Source organism: Oncorhynchus kisutch, linkage group LG7 (genome assembly GCF_002021735.2).
Source record: "Oncorhynchus kisutch isolate 150728-3 linkage group LG7, Okis_V2, whole genome shotgun sequence".
Taxonomy (NCBI): Eukaryota; Metazoa; Chordata; class Actinopteri; order Salmoniformes; family Salmonidae; genus Oncorhynchus; species Oncorhynchus kisutch.
The window spans coordinates 50,504,252-50,519,868 of NC_034180.2; the positions used below are offsets into that span (position 1 = coordinate 50,504,252).

Sequence of the window (15,617 nt, forward strand, 5' to 3'; positions counted from 1 at the left end):
GTCTGCTGTTCTACTGCTCTCTGGTGCTGCCTTGTTGTCATGGTTACAGTCTGCTGTTCTACTGCCCTCTGGTGCTACCTTGTTGTCATGGTTACAGTCTGCTGTTCTACTGCCCTCTGGTGCTGCCTTGTTGTCATGGTTACAGTCTGCTGTTCTGCTGCCCTCTGGTGCTGCCTTGTTGTCATGGTTACAGTCTGCTGTTCTACTGCCCTCTGGTGCTGCCTTGTTGTCATAGTTACAGTCTGCTGTTCTACTGCCCTCTGGTGCTGCCTTGTTGTCATGGTTACAGTCTGCTGTTCTACTGCCCTCTGGTGCCGCCTTGTTGTCATGGTTACAGTCTGCTGTTCTACTGCCCTCTGGTGCTACCTTGTTGTCATGGTTACAGTGACATGGTTACAGTCTGCTGTATGTGTAAATACACTGCTCACGTGTAGCCAGGAGCGTCTACGTAGCCAGACACTAAAATAGAACTTGGTTCTATTTGTGACGCTTGATGCGCTGCGAGTCCCGCCTCTCCCATCTCCTCATTGGTTTTTAAGAGCATATACCCACGTGGGTGATTGAAAGATGAACTGTTACAGCCTTATTCTAAAATGTATTAAATATTTTTTTCTCCTCATCAATTTAAACACAACATCACATAATGACAAAGCAAAAGGTTTTTTGTTTAAAATTGTTGCTAATTTATTACAAATAAAAAATGGAAATATCACATTTTACATAAATATACAGACCCTTTACTCAGAACTTTGTTGAAGCACCTTTGGCAGTGATTACAGACTCAAGTCCTAGGTATGATGCTACAAGCTTGGCACACCTGTATTTAGGGAGTTTCTCCCATTCTTCTCTGCAGGTCCCCTCAAGTGTTGTCAAGTTGGATGGGGAGCGTTGCTGCACAGCTATTTTCAGGTCTCTCCAGAGATGTTCGATCGGGTTCAAGTCCGGGCTCTGGCTGGGCAACTCAAGGATATTCAGAGACTTGTCCCGAAGCCAATACTGCTTTGTCTTAGCTGTGTGCTTAAGGTCGTTGTCCTGTTGGAAGGTGAACCTTCACCCCAGTCTGAGGTCCTGAGCACTCTGGAGCAGGTTTTCTTGAAGGATCTCTCTGTACTTTTCTCTGTTCATCTTTTCCTCGATCCTGACTAGCCTCCCAGTCCCTGCAGCTCAAAAACATCTCCACAGCATGATGCTGCCACCACCATGCTTCACCATCGGGATGGTGCCTGTCTCGGAGCTCTACGGACAATTCCTTCGACCTCATAGCTTGGTTTTTGCTCTGACATGCACTGTCAACTGTGGACCTTATATAGACAGGTGTGTGCCTTTTACAAATCAATTGAATTTACCACAGGTAAAGTTGTAGAAACATCTCAAGGATGATAAATGGAAACAGGATGCACCTGAGCTCAATTTCGATTCTCATATCAAAGGGTCTGAATACATATGTAAATAAGCTATTTTGCAAACATTCTACAAACCTGTTTTCACTTTATAATTATGGGGTATTGTGTACAGATTGCAGATTTTTAAATGATTTTTAATCCATTTTACAATAAGGCTGTAACGTAACAAAATGTGAAAAATGTCAATGGGTCTGATTACTTTCCGAATGTTATCATACTATGTAGTGTTTGTTATGTTAGTAAATGGAAGATAAATGATTAAGGTTACATCCACCACATTCCTTTAGAGGTTACGAACTGATCTTATCAAAACATATTATTAAAGTATAGTTAATCAAAGTATAGTATAATTATAATACTATAGTATCATAAAGTTTCCAACTGTAGGAAGTCAATGATTTGTGGAGTTCTGGTCTCCTGCTGATGATGTCAGATGTTGTGATGATGTCAGACAAGCCTCTACAGCATCACGCACCACTGGGTGGGACTCCAGACGAGACTCCGCCTCAGAGAGAGAGCAACCAATCAGCAGACAGACTAACGCCAGCGGGACCACCTATATATATAGAGAGAGAGAGAGCAGCAGCAAGATTTGTGACCTGTTGCCACGAGAAAAGGACAACCAGTGAAGAACACACACCATTGTAAATACAACCCATATTTATGCTTATTTATTTTATCTTGTGTCCTTTACCATTTGTACATTGTTAAAACACTGTATATATATAATATGACATTTGTAATGTCTTTATTGTTTTGAAACTTCTGTATGTGTAATGTTTACTGTTAATTTTTATTGTTTATTTCACTTTATATATTATCTACCTCACTTGCTTTGGCAATGTTAACACATGTTTCCCATGTCAATAAAGCCCTTGAATTGAATTGAATTGAGAGAGAACAACAGAACAACAGTTAGCAATTGACAGACAGATAGCGGTGTGTGTTTGTGTCAGTGTTTTAATGCCGTAATCAATAACAATGTAGCACTAAAAATAACAAGGTAGAAGAAAAACACAGAAGATATAAAATAAGAAAGTAGAATACAAAGTAAGCAGGAGGCTGCTGATGACAGGACGGCTCATAGTAAAGGCTGGAATGGAGTGAGTGGAATGGCATCAAACACATGGTTTTCATTTGTATACCATTCCATTCCCTCCATTCCAGCCTTTACTATGAGCCGTCTTCCCCTCAGCAGCCTCCAATGAAGCATACTATATACAGGGTCAGTTCCAGCACCATTATTTACAATATGCAGGGATACTGACGTGATAGAGGTAGATATGTATAGGGGTCAGGTGACTAGGCATCAGGATATATGATAAACAGAGTAGCAGCAGCGTATATGATGATTGTATGTGAGTGCGTGTATTTGTGTAGAGTGAGTATAAATGTATGTGCATATTATGAATGATGGAATTTGTGTTTGACGAGAACGCCCTCATCCACACTGACGGGGCTGCAGTGGAGCGGGTCGAGGGCTTCAAGCTCTTTAGGAGTCTGTTGGTGCTGGAGTATCAGTGTGGGTTGGTGTGTGTGTATGTTGGAGTATCAGTGCGTGTAGTCTGTAGGGCCCTGTGAGAATAAGATACAAACGTCAACTCAGATATATATTTATTTTTATTTTATAGATATTTAGTTCTCTATTTAGCAGTCTTATGGCTACTAGCTCTTTAGGAGTCTTATGGCTACTAGCTCTTTAGCAGTCTTATGGCTACTAGCTCTTTAGGAGTCTTATGGCTACTAGCTCTTTAGCAGTCTTATGGCTACTAGCTCTTTAGCAGTCTTATGGCTACTAGCTCTTTAGCAGTCTTATGGCTACTAGCTCTTTAGGAGTCTGTTGGTTTCAGACTTGATGCACGGTGTACCGCCTGCCATGCAGAGGCAGAGAGAACCGTCGATAGCTTGGATGGCTGGAGTCTTTAACAATTTTCCGGGCTTTCCTTTCACACCGCCTGATATAGAGTTCCTGGATGGCAGGGAGTTCGGCCCCAGTGATGTACTGGGATCGAGGGCAGTGCTATTGTCATAACAAGTAGTGATGCGGCCAGTGAAGATGCTCTCAATGCTACCGTTGTAGAACATTTTGAGGATTTAGGGCCCATGCCAAACCTTTCCACCTCCTGAGGGGGAAGAGGTGCTGTCGCGCATTCTTCACGACTGTGTGCATGTGAACACTGAGGAACTTGAAGTCCTTGACCCGCTCCACTGCAGCCCCGTCGATGTGGATGAGTGTGTTCTCGTCCTCTCCGTTTCCTGTAGTCCACAAACAGCTCCTTGGTCTTACAGACTTTGAGTGAGAGGTTATTGTTCCGGCACCACACTACCAGGTCACTGACCTCCCTGTAGGCTGTCTAACTGTCGCCGGTGATAAGGCCTGCCAAGAAATGTCCTCTCACTGTCAACTGCGTTTTATTTTCAGCAAACTTAGCATATGTAAATATTTGTATGAACATAACAAGTTTCAACAACTGAGACATAAACTGAACAAGTTCCACAGACATGTGACTAACAGAAATTGAATAATGTGTCCCTGACCAAAAGGGGGATTAAAATCAAAAGTAACAGTCAGTATCTGGTGTGGCCACCAGCTGCATTAAGTACTGCAGTGCATCTCACTCTTCCACCAAGGCACCTGCAAGTTCCCGGACATTTCTGGGGGGGGGGGAGTGGCCCTAGCCCTCACCCTCCGATCCAACAAGTCCCAGACGTGCTCAATGGGATTGCAATCCAGGCTCTTCGCTGGCCATGGCAGAACACTGACATTTCTGTCTTGCAGGAAATCACGCACAGAATAAGCAGTATGGCTGGTGGCATTGTCATGCTGGAGGGTCATGTCAGGATGAGCCTGCAAGAAGGGTACCACATGAGGAAGGAGGATGTCTTCCTTGTAACACACAGTGTTGAGATTGCCTGCAATGACAACAAGCTCAGTCCGATGATGCTGTGACACATCGCCCCAGACCATGATGGACCCTCCACCTCCAAAATCGATCTCACTCCAGAGTACAGGCCTCGGTGTAACGCTCATTCCCTCGACGATAAACGCGAATCCGACCATCACCCCTGGTGAGACAAAACCGCGTGTGACTCGGGTAGTTGTTTTTGCCGTGCTGTACCTGTCCCACAGGTGTGATGTTCGGATGTACTGATCCTCTGCAGATGTTGTTATACGTGGTCTGCCACTGTGAGGATGATCAGCTGTTCGTCCTGTCTCCCTGTAGTGCTGTCTTAGGCGTCTCACAGTACGGACATTGCAATTTATTGCCCTGGCCACATCTACAGTCCTCATGCCTCCTTGCAGCATGCCTAAGGCAGGTTCACACAAATGAGCAGGGACCCTGGGCATCTTTCTTTTGGTGTTTTTCAGAGTCAGTAGAAAGGCCTCTTTAGTGTTCTAAGTTTTCATAACTGTGACCTTAATTGCATACCGTCTGTAAGTTGTTCGTGTCTTAACAACCGTTCCACAGGTGCATGTTCATTAATTGTTTATGGTTCATTGAACAAGCATGGGAAACAGTGTTTAAACCCTTTACAATGAAGATCTGGGAAGTTATTTTTTATTTTTTACAAATTATCTTTGAAAGACAGGATCCTGAAAAAGGGACGTTTCTTCTTTTTGCTGAGTTGAGGTATTCCTCTTATCAAGGTGGGTGATGGCAGTGTGGAGTGCAACTTGAGATTGTGTCGTCTATGGATCTGTTGGGGCGGTATGTTAATTGGAATTGTTCTAGGGTGTCTGGGATGGTAGAGTTGTTGTGTATCATAGTGCCTCTCAAAGCACTTCCTGATTACAGAAGTGAATGCTACAGGGTGATAGTCATTGTGGCATGAAGCCTTAGAGTTCTTAGGAACAGAAAATGTTATTCTTATTGTGTTACTTTTTATGATTTACTTTTTTATTTTAATCTACTTGGTAAATATTTTCTTCTTCTTGAACTGCACTGTTGTTTAACGACTGTTGTTTAAGGTCTACACTTGTTGTATTCGACTCGTGTGACTAATAAAGTTTGATTTGATTTGAATGATGGTGGTCATCTTAAAACACGTGGGGATTACAGACCGGGATGTGATCTGAGAACGCAAACCTGGAATAGCATTGGGCGCCGCGGCCTTGTGGGTACTGACCTGATTAAAGACTTTACTCATGTCGGGCCTCGGAGAGCGAGATCACCCAATCTTCTGGGTCGGTGGCGGCCCTCTGACCCGGCACAATTGTATTATTTTGAAAGCATGCATAAAATGCAATGAGTTGATCTGGTAGAGAGGAATTGTTGGGCAGATCACGGCTGGGTCTTCCTTTGTCATCTGTAATGGACTCTTGCCCCTGTCACATGCTGCTGGTTTTGTGTGTGTGTGTGTGTGTTTACCCTGTTCCTGCGGCTGGCGGTGAGTGTGTGTGTGTGTGTGTTTGTTTACCCTGTTCCTGCGGCTGGCGGTGAGTGTGTGTGTGTGTGTGTGTTTATTTACCCTGTTCCTGCGGCTGGCGGTGAGTGTGTGTGTGGTGACCCCAGCTGAGGTGATATCCTCTGGAAGTTGCTCCACATGATATATGGCCTTCAATAGAGCCTCCTCACACTGGGTCAGGGAGACACCTGACAACTTCTACAGGGAGAGAGATGGTTAGTGTGTGTGTGTGTGTGTGTGTGTGTGTGTGTGTGTGTGTGTGTGTGTGTGTGTGTGTGTGTGTGCGTGTGTGCGTGCATGCGTGCGTGCGTGCGTGCGTACCTGCAGTATGTGTATAGCCCTGTGGTACAGTTTGCTGTTGGTGACCTGTAGGTCTACCATGTGGTTCCTGTAGATCTTTCCCTTTAAAACGTGACTTCCTGTACTCACAGCATTCAGCACCAACTTACTGGACAGCTCCCACTGCTGGGGAGGGATTGCAGGGGGGAGAGAGAGAGAGAGAGAGAGAGAGAGGGGGGGGGGGGGGGGGGGGGGGGGGGGAGAGAGGGGGGAGAGAGAGAGAGAGAGCAAGGGGGAGAGAGAGAGAGATAGCAAGGGGGAGAGAGAGAGCAAGGGGGAGAGAGAGAGGGGGAGAGATAGAGATAGAGATAGCGAGGGGGAGGGAGAGAGAGAGAGAGGGGGTTGGGGTAGAGAGAGAAAAATTGATGAGTTGAGAGGATGAGAATGAGCAGAATAAAAGCTGTCTGTATTGAACTGACTGAAGTCATGTGATGTACCACTATAGACCTGTATTGAACTGACTGAAGTCATGTGATGTACCACTATAGACCTGTATTGAACTGACTGAAGTCATGTGTTGTACCACTATAGATCTGTATTGAACTGACTGAAGTCATGTGATGTACCACTATAGACCTGTATTGAACTGACTGAAGTCATGTGATGTACCATGTGGACAGTAGAGGAGGAGGGCCAGGTTATGTTGAGGACAGATGAACACAGGAGACCAATGCTGTCCTGAAAACATACAGCACAGTTAACACACACACACACACACACACACACACACACACACACACACACACACACACACACACACACACACTCACTCACACAGGCAATCACTCAGGAAAACAAACACACGCATGTACGCCAATCAGTGTGTGTGTGTGTGTGCACGTACAACAGCGGTGTCTCCCTCTAGTCCGTGATAGAGAGAGTGTAGGTTGGAGGTCTTCTCTCTCACTCTGTGGACCATCTTCTCTACATCACCAACGTCATCTAAACAAAAACGGATGGCATTGTCTGGGACAGAGAGGCTGCAATTCAATCTGAGGAACTGCTGGAACATTGCCTTTAATGGGAAGACTGCAGATTTAGGTTGCTGTTAAACCTTCTGATTAGATTCCTACTTCCAACTAAAAGTCCCAATATGACATATCACTTTACATTTGTGTTTTGAATAAAATTTTATCAGAATTTGACCGAAGTCATGTCGGAAAAGCGTTCTGAAAAGATAAGTCAAGAGAAGAACGCGAGTGAACACACGACAGGAGTGAACACACAACAGGAGTGAACACACAACAGGAGAAGAACACAACAGGAGAAGAACACGACAGGAGTGAACACACGACAAGAGAAGAACACAATAGGAGTGAACACACGACAGGAGAAGAACACGACAGGAGTGAACACACAACAGGAGTGAACACACGACAGGAGAAGAACACGACAGGAGTGAACACACAACAGGAGTGAACACACGACAGGAGAAGAACACGACAGGAGTGAACACACAACAGGAGTGAACACACAACAGGAGTGAACACAACAGGAGTGAACACAACAGGAGTGAACACACGACAGGAGAAGAACACAACAGGAGTGAACACACAACAGGAGTGAACACACAACAGGAGTGAACACACAACAGGAGAAGAACACAACAGGAGTGAACACACAACAGGAGAAGAACACACAACAGGAGTGAACACACAACAGGAGAAGAACACACAACAGGAGAAGAACACAACAGGAGTGAACACACAACAGGAGAAGAACACACAAAACAGTGGAGACCCACAACATACCGAGTCCTCATTTGTTTTGTTGTTGATATTTGGCTGTTAGCATAGCCCCTTTAGGCTATTAGCACAACTCTGGTGTTGGCCGATGGTAGCTATAGCTAGCCACATGCTAACCTGAGTACTAACATTACTAATGCTACTAGCAGCAGTAACAGTAATATCAGGTATAATGGTAACCCGAGTGCTAACATCACTAAAGTTACTAGCAGCAGTAGCAATACATCCAGGTATAATGGCTAACACACACATTGGCTACCATGATATACTGCAAGTAGGATGGAGCCTCCATCCTACTAAACTACACTGCAGCAGGTATAGATCTATACAGCCTCCATCCTACTAAACTACACTGCAGCAGGTACAGCCTCCATCCTACTAAACTACACTGCAGCAGGTACAGCCCCCATCCTACTAAACTACACTGCCACAGGTACAGATCCATACAGCCTCAATCCTACTAAACTACACTGCAGCAGGTACAGCCTCCATCCTACTAAACTACACTGCAGCAGGTACAGCCTCCATCTTACTAAACTACACTGCAGCAGGTACAGATCCATACAGCCTCCATCCTACTAAACTACACTGCCACAGGTACAGATCCATACAGCCTCAATCCTACTAAACTACACTGCAGCAGGTACAGCCTCCATCCTACTAAACTACACTGCAGCAGGTACAGATCCATACAGCCTCCATCCTACTAAACTACACTGCAGCAGGTACAGCCTCCGTCCTACTAAACTACACTGCAGCAGGTACAGCCCCCATCCTACTAAACTACACTGCCACAGGTACAGATCTATACAGCCCCCATCCTACTAAACTACACTGCCACAGGTACAGATCCATACAGCCTCCATCCTACTAAACTACACTGCAGCAGGTACAGCCTCCGTCCTACTAAACTACACTGCCACAGGTACAGATCTATACAGCCCCCATCCTACTAAACTACACTGCCACAGGTACAGATCCATACAGCCTCCATCCTACTAAACTACACTGCAGCAGGTACAGCCTCCATCTTACTAAACTACACTGCCACAGGTACAGATCTATACAGCTTCCATCCTACTAAACTACACTGCCACAGGTACAGATCCATACAGCCTCCATCCTACTAAACTACACTGCAGCAGGTACAGCCTCCATCCTACTAAACTACACTGCAGCAGGTACAGCCTCCATCTTACTAAACTACACTGCCACAGGTACAGATCTATACAGCCTCCATCCTACTAAACTACACTGCAGCAGGTACAGCCTCCATCCTACTAAACTACACTGCCACAGGTACAGATCTATACAGCTTCCATCCTACTAAACTACACTGCAGCAGGTACAGCCTCCATCCTACTAAACTACACTGCAGCAGGTACAGCCCCCATCCTACTAAACTACACTGCAACAGGTACAGCCTCCATCCTACTAAACTACACTGCAGCAGGTACAGCCCCCATCCTACTAAACTACACCGCAGCAGGTACAGCCCCCATCCTACTAAACTACACTGCAGCAGGTACAGATCTATACAGCCTCCATCCTACTAAACTACACTGCAGCAGGTACAGATCTATACAGCCTCCATCCTACTAAACTACACTGCCGCAGGTACAGCCTCCATCCTACTAAACTACACTGCAGCAGGTACAGATCCATACAGCCTCCTGTAGGAGAACTCAAAACCGTGCTTCTAGACCGGGACCCTGGCCAGTAGATTGGCCCCGTAGATTGGCCCCTTAGATTGGCCCCTTAGATTGGCCCTTAGATTGGCCCTGTAGATTGGCCCTTTAGATTGGCCTCCACCACCGAAGCCACCAGCAGGCTGTCCCTTTCTTGATGTCACAGCCAAAATGTTGGTATATTAATTTTTTGATAAATATAATTCAAATTGTGAAATTCTAAACTTTTGACTGTTTTAGATTGATTATATAGATTTGTGGAATACATATTGTGCTTAAAAGCGATCGTATTGAATCCGGCCTAACACTGTTTATGCTCAACAATTGTTAGTTACCTTGTCTGAGACCCAAGGACATGTGTTAGTGCCAGGGCTTTAGCTCAGTGGGCTCACCATGACATGTGTACAGCAGTAGGACGGTGTCTCTGTCACTCAAAGTAGGCAGAACCAGACTCACAAAGTCCTCATGGGCTATACAGAACTGGGATCCCTGGAAAAACATACACACACACACACACACACACACACACTGTTAGAAAATATGGTAATAAAATAAGCGTGTCAGCTCTCTCTCTCTCTCTCTCTGTGTAAAATATATTGCCCATGACTCATGGTCTCCCTTCAGCTGATATTTGGCTTGGCAGTCATTTCTGCCGGATAATAAACGGGACTATTTATTCTGTAAACTGGAAAGGGCATCAGGCCAGATCATCAACAGTAGTACTGTACCAGTGATGTCACCAACAGTAGTTCTGTACCAGTGATGTCACCAACAGTAGCTCAGTACCAGTGATGTCACCAACAGTAGTTCTGTACCAGTGATGTCACCAACAGTAGTTCTGTACCAGTGATGTCACCAACAGTAGTTCTGTACCAGTGATGTCACCAACAGTAGCTAAGTACCAGTGATGTCACCAACAGTAGTTCTGTACCAGTGATGTCACCAACAGTAGTTCTGTACCAGTGATGTCACCAATAGTAGTTCTGTACCAGTGATGTCACCAACAGTAGTTCTGTACCAGTGATGTCACCAACAGTAGTTCTGTACCAGTGATGTCACCAACAGTAGCTCAGTACCAGTGATGTCACCAACAGTAGTTCTGTACCAGTGATGTCACCAACAGTAGTTCTGTACCAGTGATGTCACCAACAGTAGTTCTGTACCAGTGATGTCACCAACAGTAGTTCTGTACCAGTGATGTCACCAATAGTAGTTCTGTACCAGTGATGTCACCAACAGTAGTTCTGTACCAGTGATGTCACCAACAGTAGTTCTGTACCAGTGATGTCACCAACAGTAGTTCTGTACCAGTGATGTCACCAACAGTAGCTCTGTACCAGTGATGTCACCAACAGTAGTTCTGTACCAGTGATATCACCAACAGTAGTTCTGTACCAGTGATGTCACCAACAGTAGTTCTGTACCAGTGATGTCACCAACAGTAGGTCTGTACCAGTGATGTCACCAACAGTAGTTCTGTACCAGTGATGTCACCAACAGTAGTTCTGTACCAGTGATGTCACCAACAGTAATACTGTACCAGTGATGTCACCAACAATAGCTCTGTACCAGTGACGTCACCAACAGTAGTTCTGTATCAAATCAAATGTATTTATATAACCTAGGAAGAAACCTAGAGAGAAACCAGGCTATGAGGGGTGGCCAGTCCTCTTCTGGCTGTGCCGGGTGGAGATTATAACATCTACCAGTGATGTCACCAACAGTAGTACTGTACCAGTGATGTCACCAACAATAGCTCTGTACCAGTGATGTCACCAACAGTAATACTGTACCAGTGATGTCACCAACAGTAGCTCTGTACCAGTGATGTCACCAACAGTAGCTCTGTACCTGTGATGTCACCAACAGTAGTTCTGTACCAGTGATGTCACCAACAGTAGTTCTGTACCAGTGATGTCACCAACAGTAATACTGTACCAGTGATGTCACCAACAGTAGTTCTGTACCAGTGATGTCACCAACAGTAGTTCTGTACCAGTGATGTCACCAACAGTAGTACTGTAGAAGTGATGTCATAAATAGTAGTTCTGCACCAGAGATGTCACCAACAGTAATACTGTACCAGTGATGTCACCAACAGTAGTTCTGTACCAGTGATGTCACCAACAATAGCTCTGTACCAGTGATGTCACCAACAGTAGCTCTGTACCAGTGATGTCACCAACAGTAGTTCTGTACCAGTGATGTCACCAACAGTAGCTCTGTACCAGTGATGTCACCAACAGTAGCTCTGTACCAGTGATGTCACCAACAGTAGTTCTGTACCAGTGATGTCACCAACAGTAGCTCTGTACCAGTGATGTCACCAACAGTAGTTCTGTACCAGTGATGTCACCAACAGTAGTTCTGTACCAGTGATGTCACCAACAGTAGTTCTGTACCAGTGATGTCACCAACAGTAGTTCTGTACCAGTGATGTCACCAACAGTAGCTCTGTACCAGTGATGTCACCAGCAGTAGTTCTGTACCAGTGATGTCACCAACAGTAGTTCTGTACCAGTGATGTCACCAACAGTAGCTCTGTACCAGTGATGTCACCAACAGTAGCTCTGTACCAGTGATGTCACCAACAGTAGTTCTGTACCAGTGATGTCACCAACAGTAGCTCTGTACCAGTGATGTCACCAGCAGTAGTTCTGTACCAGTGATGTCACCAACAGTAGTTCTGTACCAGTGATGTCACCAACAGTAGCTCTGTACCAGTGATGTCACCAACAGTAGCTCTGTACCAGTGATGTCACCAACAGTAGTTCTGTACCAGTGATGTCACCAACAGTAGCTATGTACCAGTGATGTCACCAACTGTAGTTCTGTACCAGTGATGTCACCAACAGTAGCTCTGTACCAGTGATGTCACCAACAGTAGCTCTGTACCAGTGATGTCACCAACAGTAGTTCTGTACCAGTGATGTCACCAACAGTAGCTCTGTACCAGTGATGTCACCAACAATAGCTCTGTACCAGTGATGTCACCAACAGTAGCTCTGTACCAGTGATGTCGCCAACAGTAGTTCTGTACCAGTGATGTCACCAACAGTAGCTCTGTACCAGTGATGTCACCAACAGTAGCTCTGTACCAGTGATGTGAGGTCTCCCTCTATGTTGTCCATGTCCTGGTATCCTCCACTGATGAAGCCTCGGATATCCTCATAGTCTGACACAGACACACACACACAGACACACACACACACACACACACACACACACACACACACACACACACACACACACACACACACACACACACACACACACACACACACACACAGACAGACACACACACACACACACATACACACACACACACACACACACACACACACACACACACACACACACACACACACACACACACACACACACACACACACACACACACACACACACACACACACACACACACACAGTAATTGGGTATTTACTTCACAATCACTAACACACATCCAATGTAGTGTCTATGGTTTGGTCTGTATCGTGTCCCTGTGTTAATCCACTATACAATACTACAGGATACCCTGTCCTCAAACACACTCACCTGCTCTGAATGTCAGGATACCCTGTCCTCAAACACACTCACCTGCTCCGAATGTCAGTATACCCTGTCCTCAAACACACTCACCTGCTCTGAATGTCAGGATACCCTGTCCTCAAACACACTCACCTGCTCCGAATGTCAGGATACCCTGTCCTCAATCACACTCACCTGCTCCGAATGTCAGGATACCCTGTCCTCAAACACATTCACCTGCTCCGAATGTCAGGATACCCTGTCCTCAAACACACTCACCTGACCCGAATGTCAGGATACCCTGTCCTCAAACACACTCACCTGCTCTGAATGTCAGGATACCCTGTCCTCAAACACACTCACCTGCTCCGAATGTCAGGATACCCTGTCCTCAAACACACTCACCTGATCCGAATGTCAGGATACCCTGTCCTCAAACACACTCACCTGCTATGAATGTCAGGATACCCTGTCCTCAAACACACTCACCTGCTCCGAATGTCAGGATACCCTGTCCTCAAACACACTCACCTGACCCGAATGTCAGGATACCCTGTCCTCAATCACACTCACCTGATCCAAATGTCGGGATACCCTGTCCTCAAACACACTCACCTGATCCGAATGTCAGGATACCCTGTCCTCAATCACACTCACCTGATCCGAATGTCGGGATACCCTGTCCTCAAACACACTCACCTGATCCGAATGTCAGGATACCCTGTCCTCAATCACACTCACCTGCTCCGAATGTCGGGATACCCTGTCCTCAAACACACTCACCTGCTCCAAATGTCAGGATACCCTGTCCTCAATCACACTCACCTGATCCGAATGTCGGGATACCCTGTCCTCAAACACACTCACCTGCTCCGAATGTCGGGATACACTCGCTGGCATCGATGAGTCCCACTAAACCTAGAGACCCCCAGGACAGGTAACACACACGTCCACCACACTGCAAGCTGAAATACACACACACACACACACAAACACACACACACACACAAACAAACATCTTGGTGTTTTTAACCAGTTGTTGGTCTGATGTTTGTCTGAAGTTTGTCTGATGTTTGTCTGAAGTTGACGTACCTGAGTCCTGCGGTCTGTAGCAGTGTTGCTATCTGGTCACTGTGACTGTAGGTGACACTATAGACTCTCTCATATCCTCTCATCATGTCCAGGAGAACTCTGTAGAACACAAACACACAGTACACACATTAACACACACAGAAACACAGATACAAACACACAGTACACACAGAAACACAGATACAAACACACAGATACACACAAACATACACAACCACACAGAAACACAGACAAACACACACAGATATACACTCAGATACACACTCAGATACACACAGATACACACACAGATATACACATATACAAACACAGATACAAAGACAGACAAACACACACAGACAAACACACACAGATACACACTCAGATACACACATAAACACACACATACAGTATACACAGATAGAAACACACACACACACACACACACACACACACACACACAAACATACACAACCAGACAGACAAACACACACAGATACACACACAGATACAGTGCCTTGCGAAAGTATTCGGCCCCCTTGAACTTTGCAACCTTTTGCCAGATTTCAGGCTTCAAACATAAAGATATAAAACTGTATTTTTTTGTGAAGAATCAACAACAAGTGGGACACAATCATGAAGTGGAACGACATTTATTGGATATTTCAAACTTTTTTAACAAATCAAAAACTGAAAAATTGGGTGTGCAAAATTATTCAGCCCCTTTACTTTCAGTGCAGCAATCTCTCTCCAGAAGTTCAGTGAGGATCTCTGAATGATCCAATGTTGACCTAAATGACTAATGATGATAAATACAATCCACCTGTGTGTAATCAAGTCTCCGTATAAATGCACCTGCACTGTGATAGTCTCAGAGGTCCGTTAAAAGCGCAGAGAGCATCATGAAGAACAAGGAACACACCAGGCAGGTCCGAGATACTGTTGTGAAGAAGTTTAAAGCCGGATTTGGATACAAAAAGATTTCCCAAGCTTTAAACATCCCAAGGAGCACTGTGCAAGCGATAATATTGAAATGGAAGGAGTATCAGACCACTGCAAATCTACCAAGACCTGGCCGTCCCTCTAAACTTTCAGCTCATACAAGGAGAAAACTGATCAGAGATGCAGCCAAGAGGCCCATGATTACTCTGGATGAACTGCAGAGATCTACAGCTGAGGTGGGAGACTCTGTCCATAGGACAACAATCAGTCGTATATTGCACAAATCTGGCCTTTATGGAAGAGTGGCAAGAAGAAAGCCATTTCTTAAAGATATCCATAAAAAGTGTTGTTTAAAGTTTGCCACAAGCCACCTGGGAGACACACCAAACATGTGGAAGAAGGTGCTCTGGTCAGATGAAACCAAAATGGAACTTTTTGGCAACAATGCAAAACGTTATGTTTGGCGTAAAAGCAACACAGCGCATCACCCTGA

General features: G+C 45.3%; 1 protein-coding gene across 3 annotated transcripts in view; it reads right to left on the minus strand.

Annotated features, from left to right (window-relative positions):
• Nucleotides 1-1,521: 1,521 nt before the first annotated feature.
• The window catches only part of gckr (glucokinase (hexokinase 4) regulator), a 21,795-nt gene continuing 7,699 nt past the window's right edge, over nucleotides 1,522-15,617 (minus strand). Inside the window, exons 11-19 of one of the 3 annotated variants that reach the window (XM_031829250.1) lie at nucleotides 14,204-14,302; nucleotides 13,979-14,076; nucleotides 12,681-12,757; nucleotides 9,975-10,071; nucleotides 6,994-7,091; nucleotides 6,759-6,827; nucleotides 6,132-6,272; nucleotides 5,874-6,008; nucleotides 1,522-1,959 (exon numbers count right to left, since the gene is read on the minus strand). In XM_031829250.1, coding sequence (XP_031685110.1) covers nucleotides 1,795-1,959; nucleotides 5,874-6,008; nucleotides 6,132-6,272; nucleotides 6,759-6,827; nucleotides 6,994-7,091; nucleotides 9,975-10,071; nucleotides 12,681-12,757; nucleotides 13,979-14,076; nucleotides 14,204-14,302 — 979 coding nt within the window. In that variant the 3' untranslated portion in view covers nucleotides 1,522-1,794. Of the gene's footprint in view, nucleotides 1,960-5,873; nucleotides 6,009-6,131; nucleotides 6,276-6,758; nucleotides 6,828-6,993; nucleotides 7,092-9,974; nucleotides 10,072-12,680; nucleotides 12,758-13,978; nucleotides 14,077-14,203; nucleotides 14,303-15,617 lie in introns of all 3 variants that reach the window. The other 2 variants (XM_031829249.1, XM_031829251.1) reach the window with 2 other exon arrangements.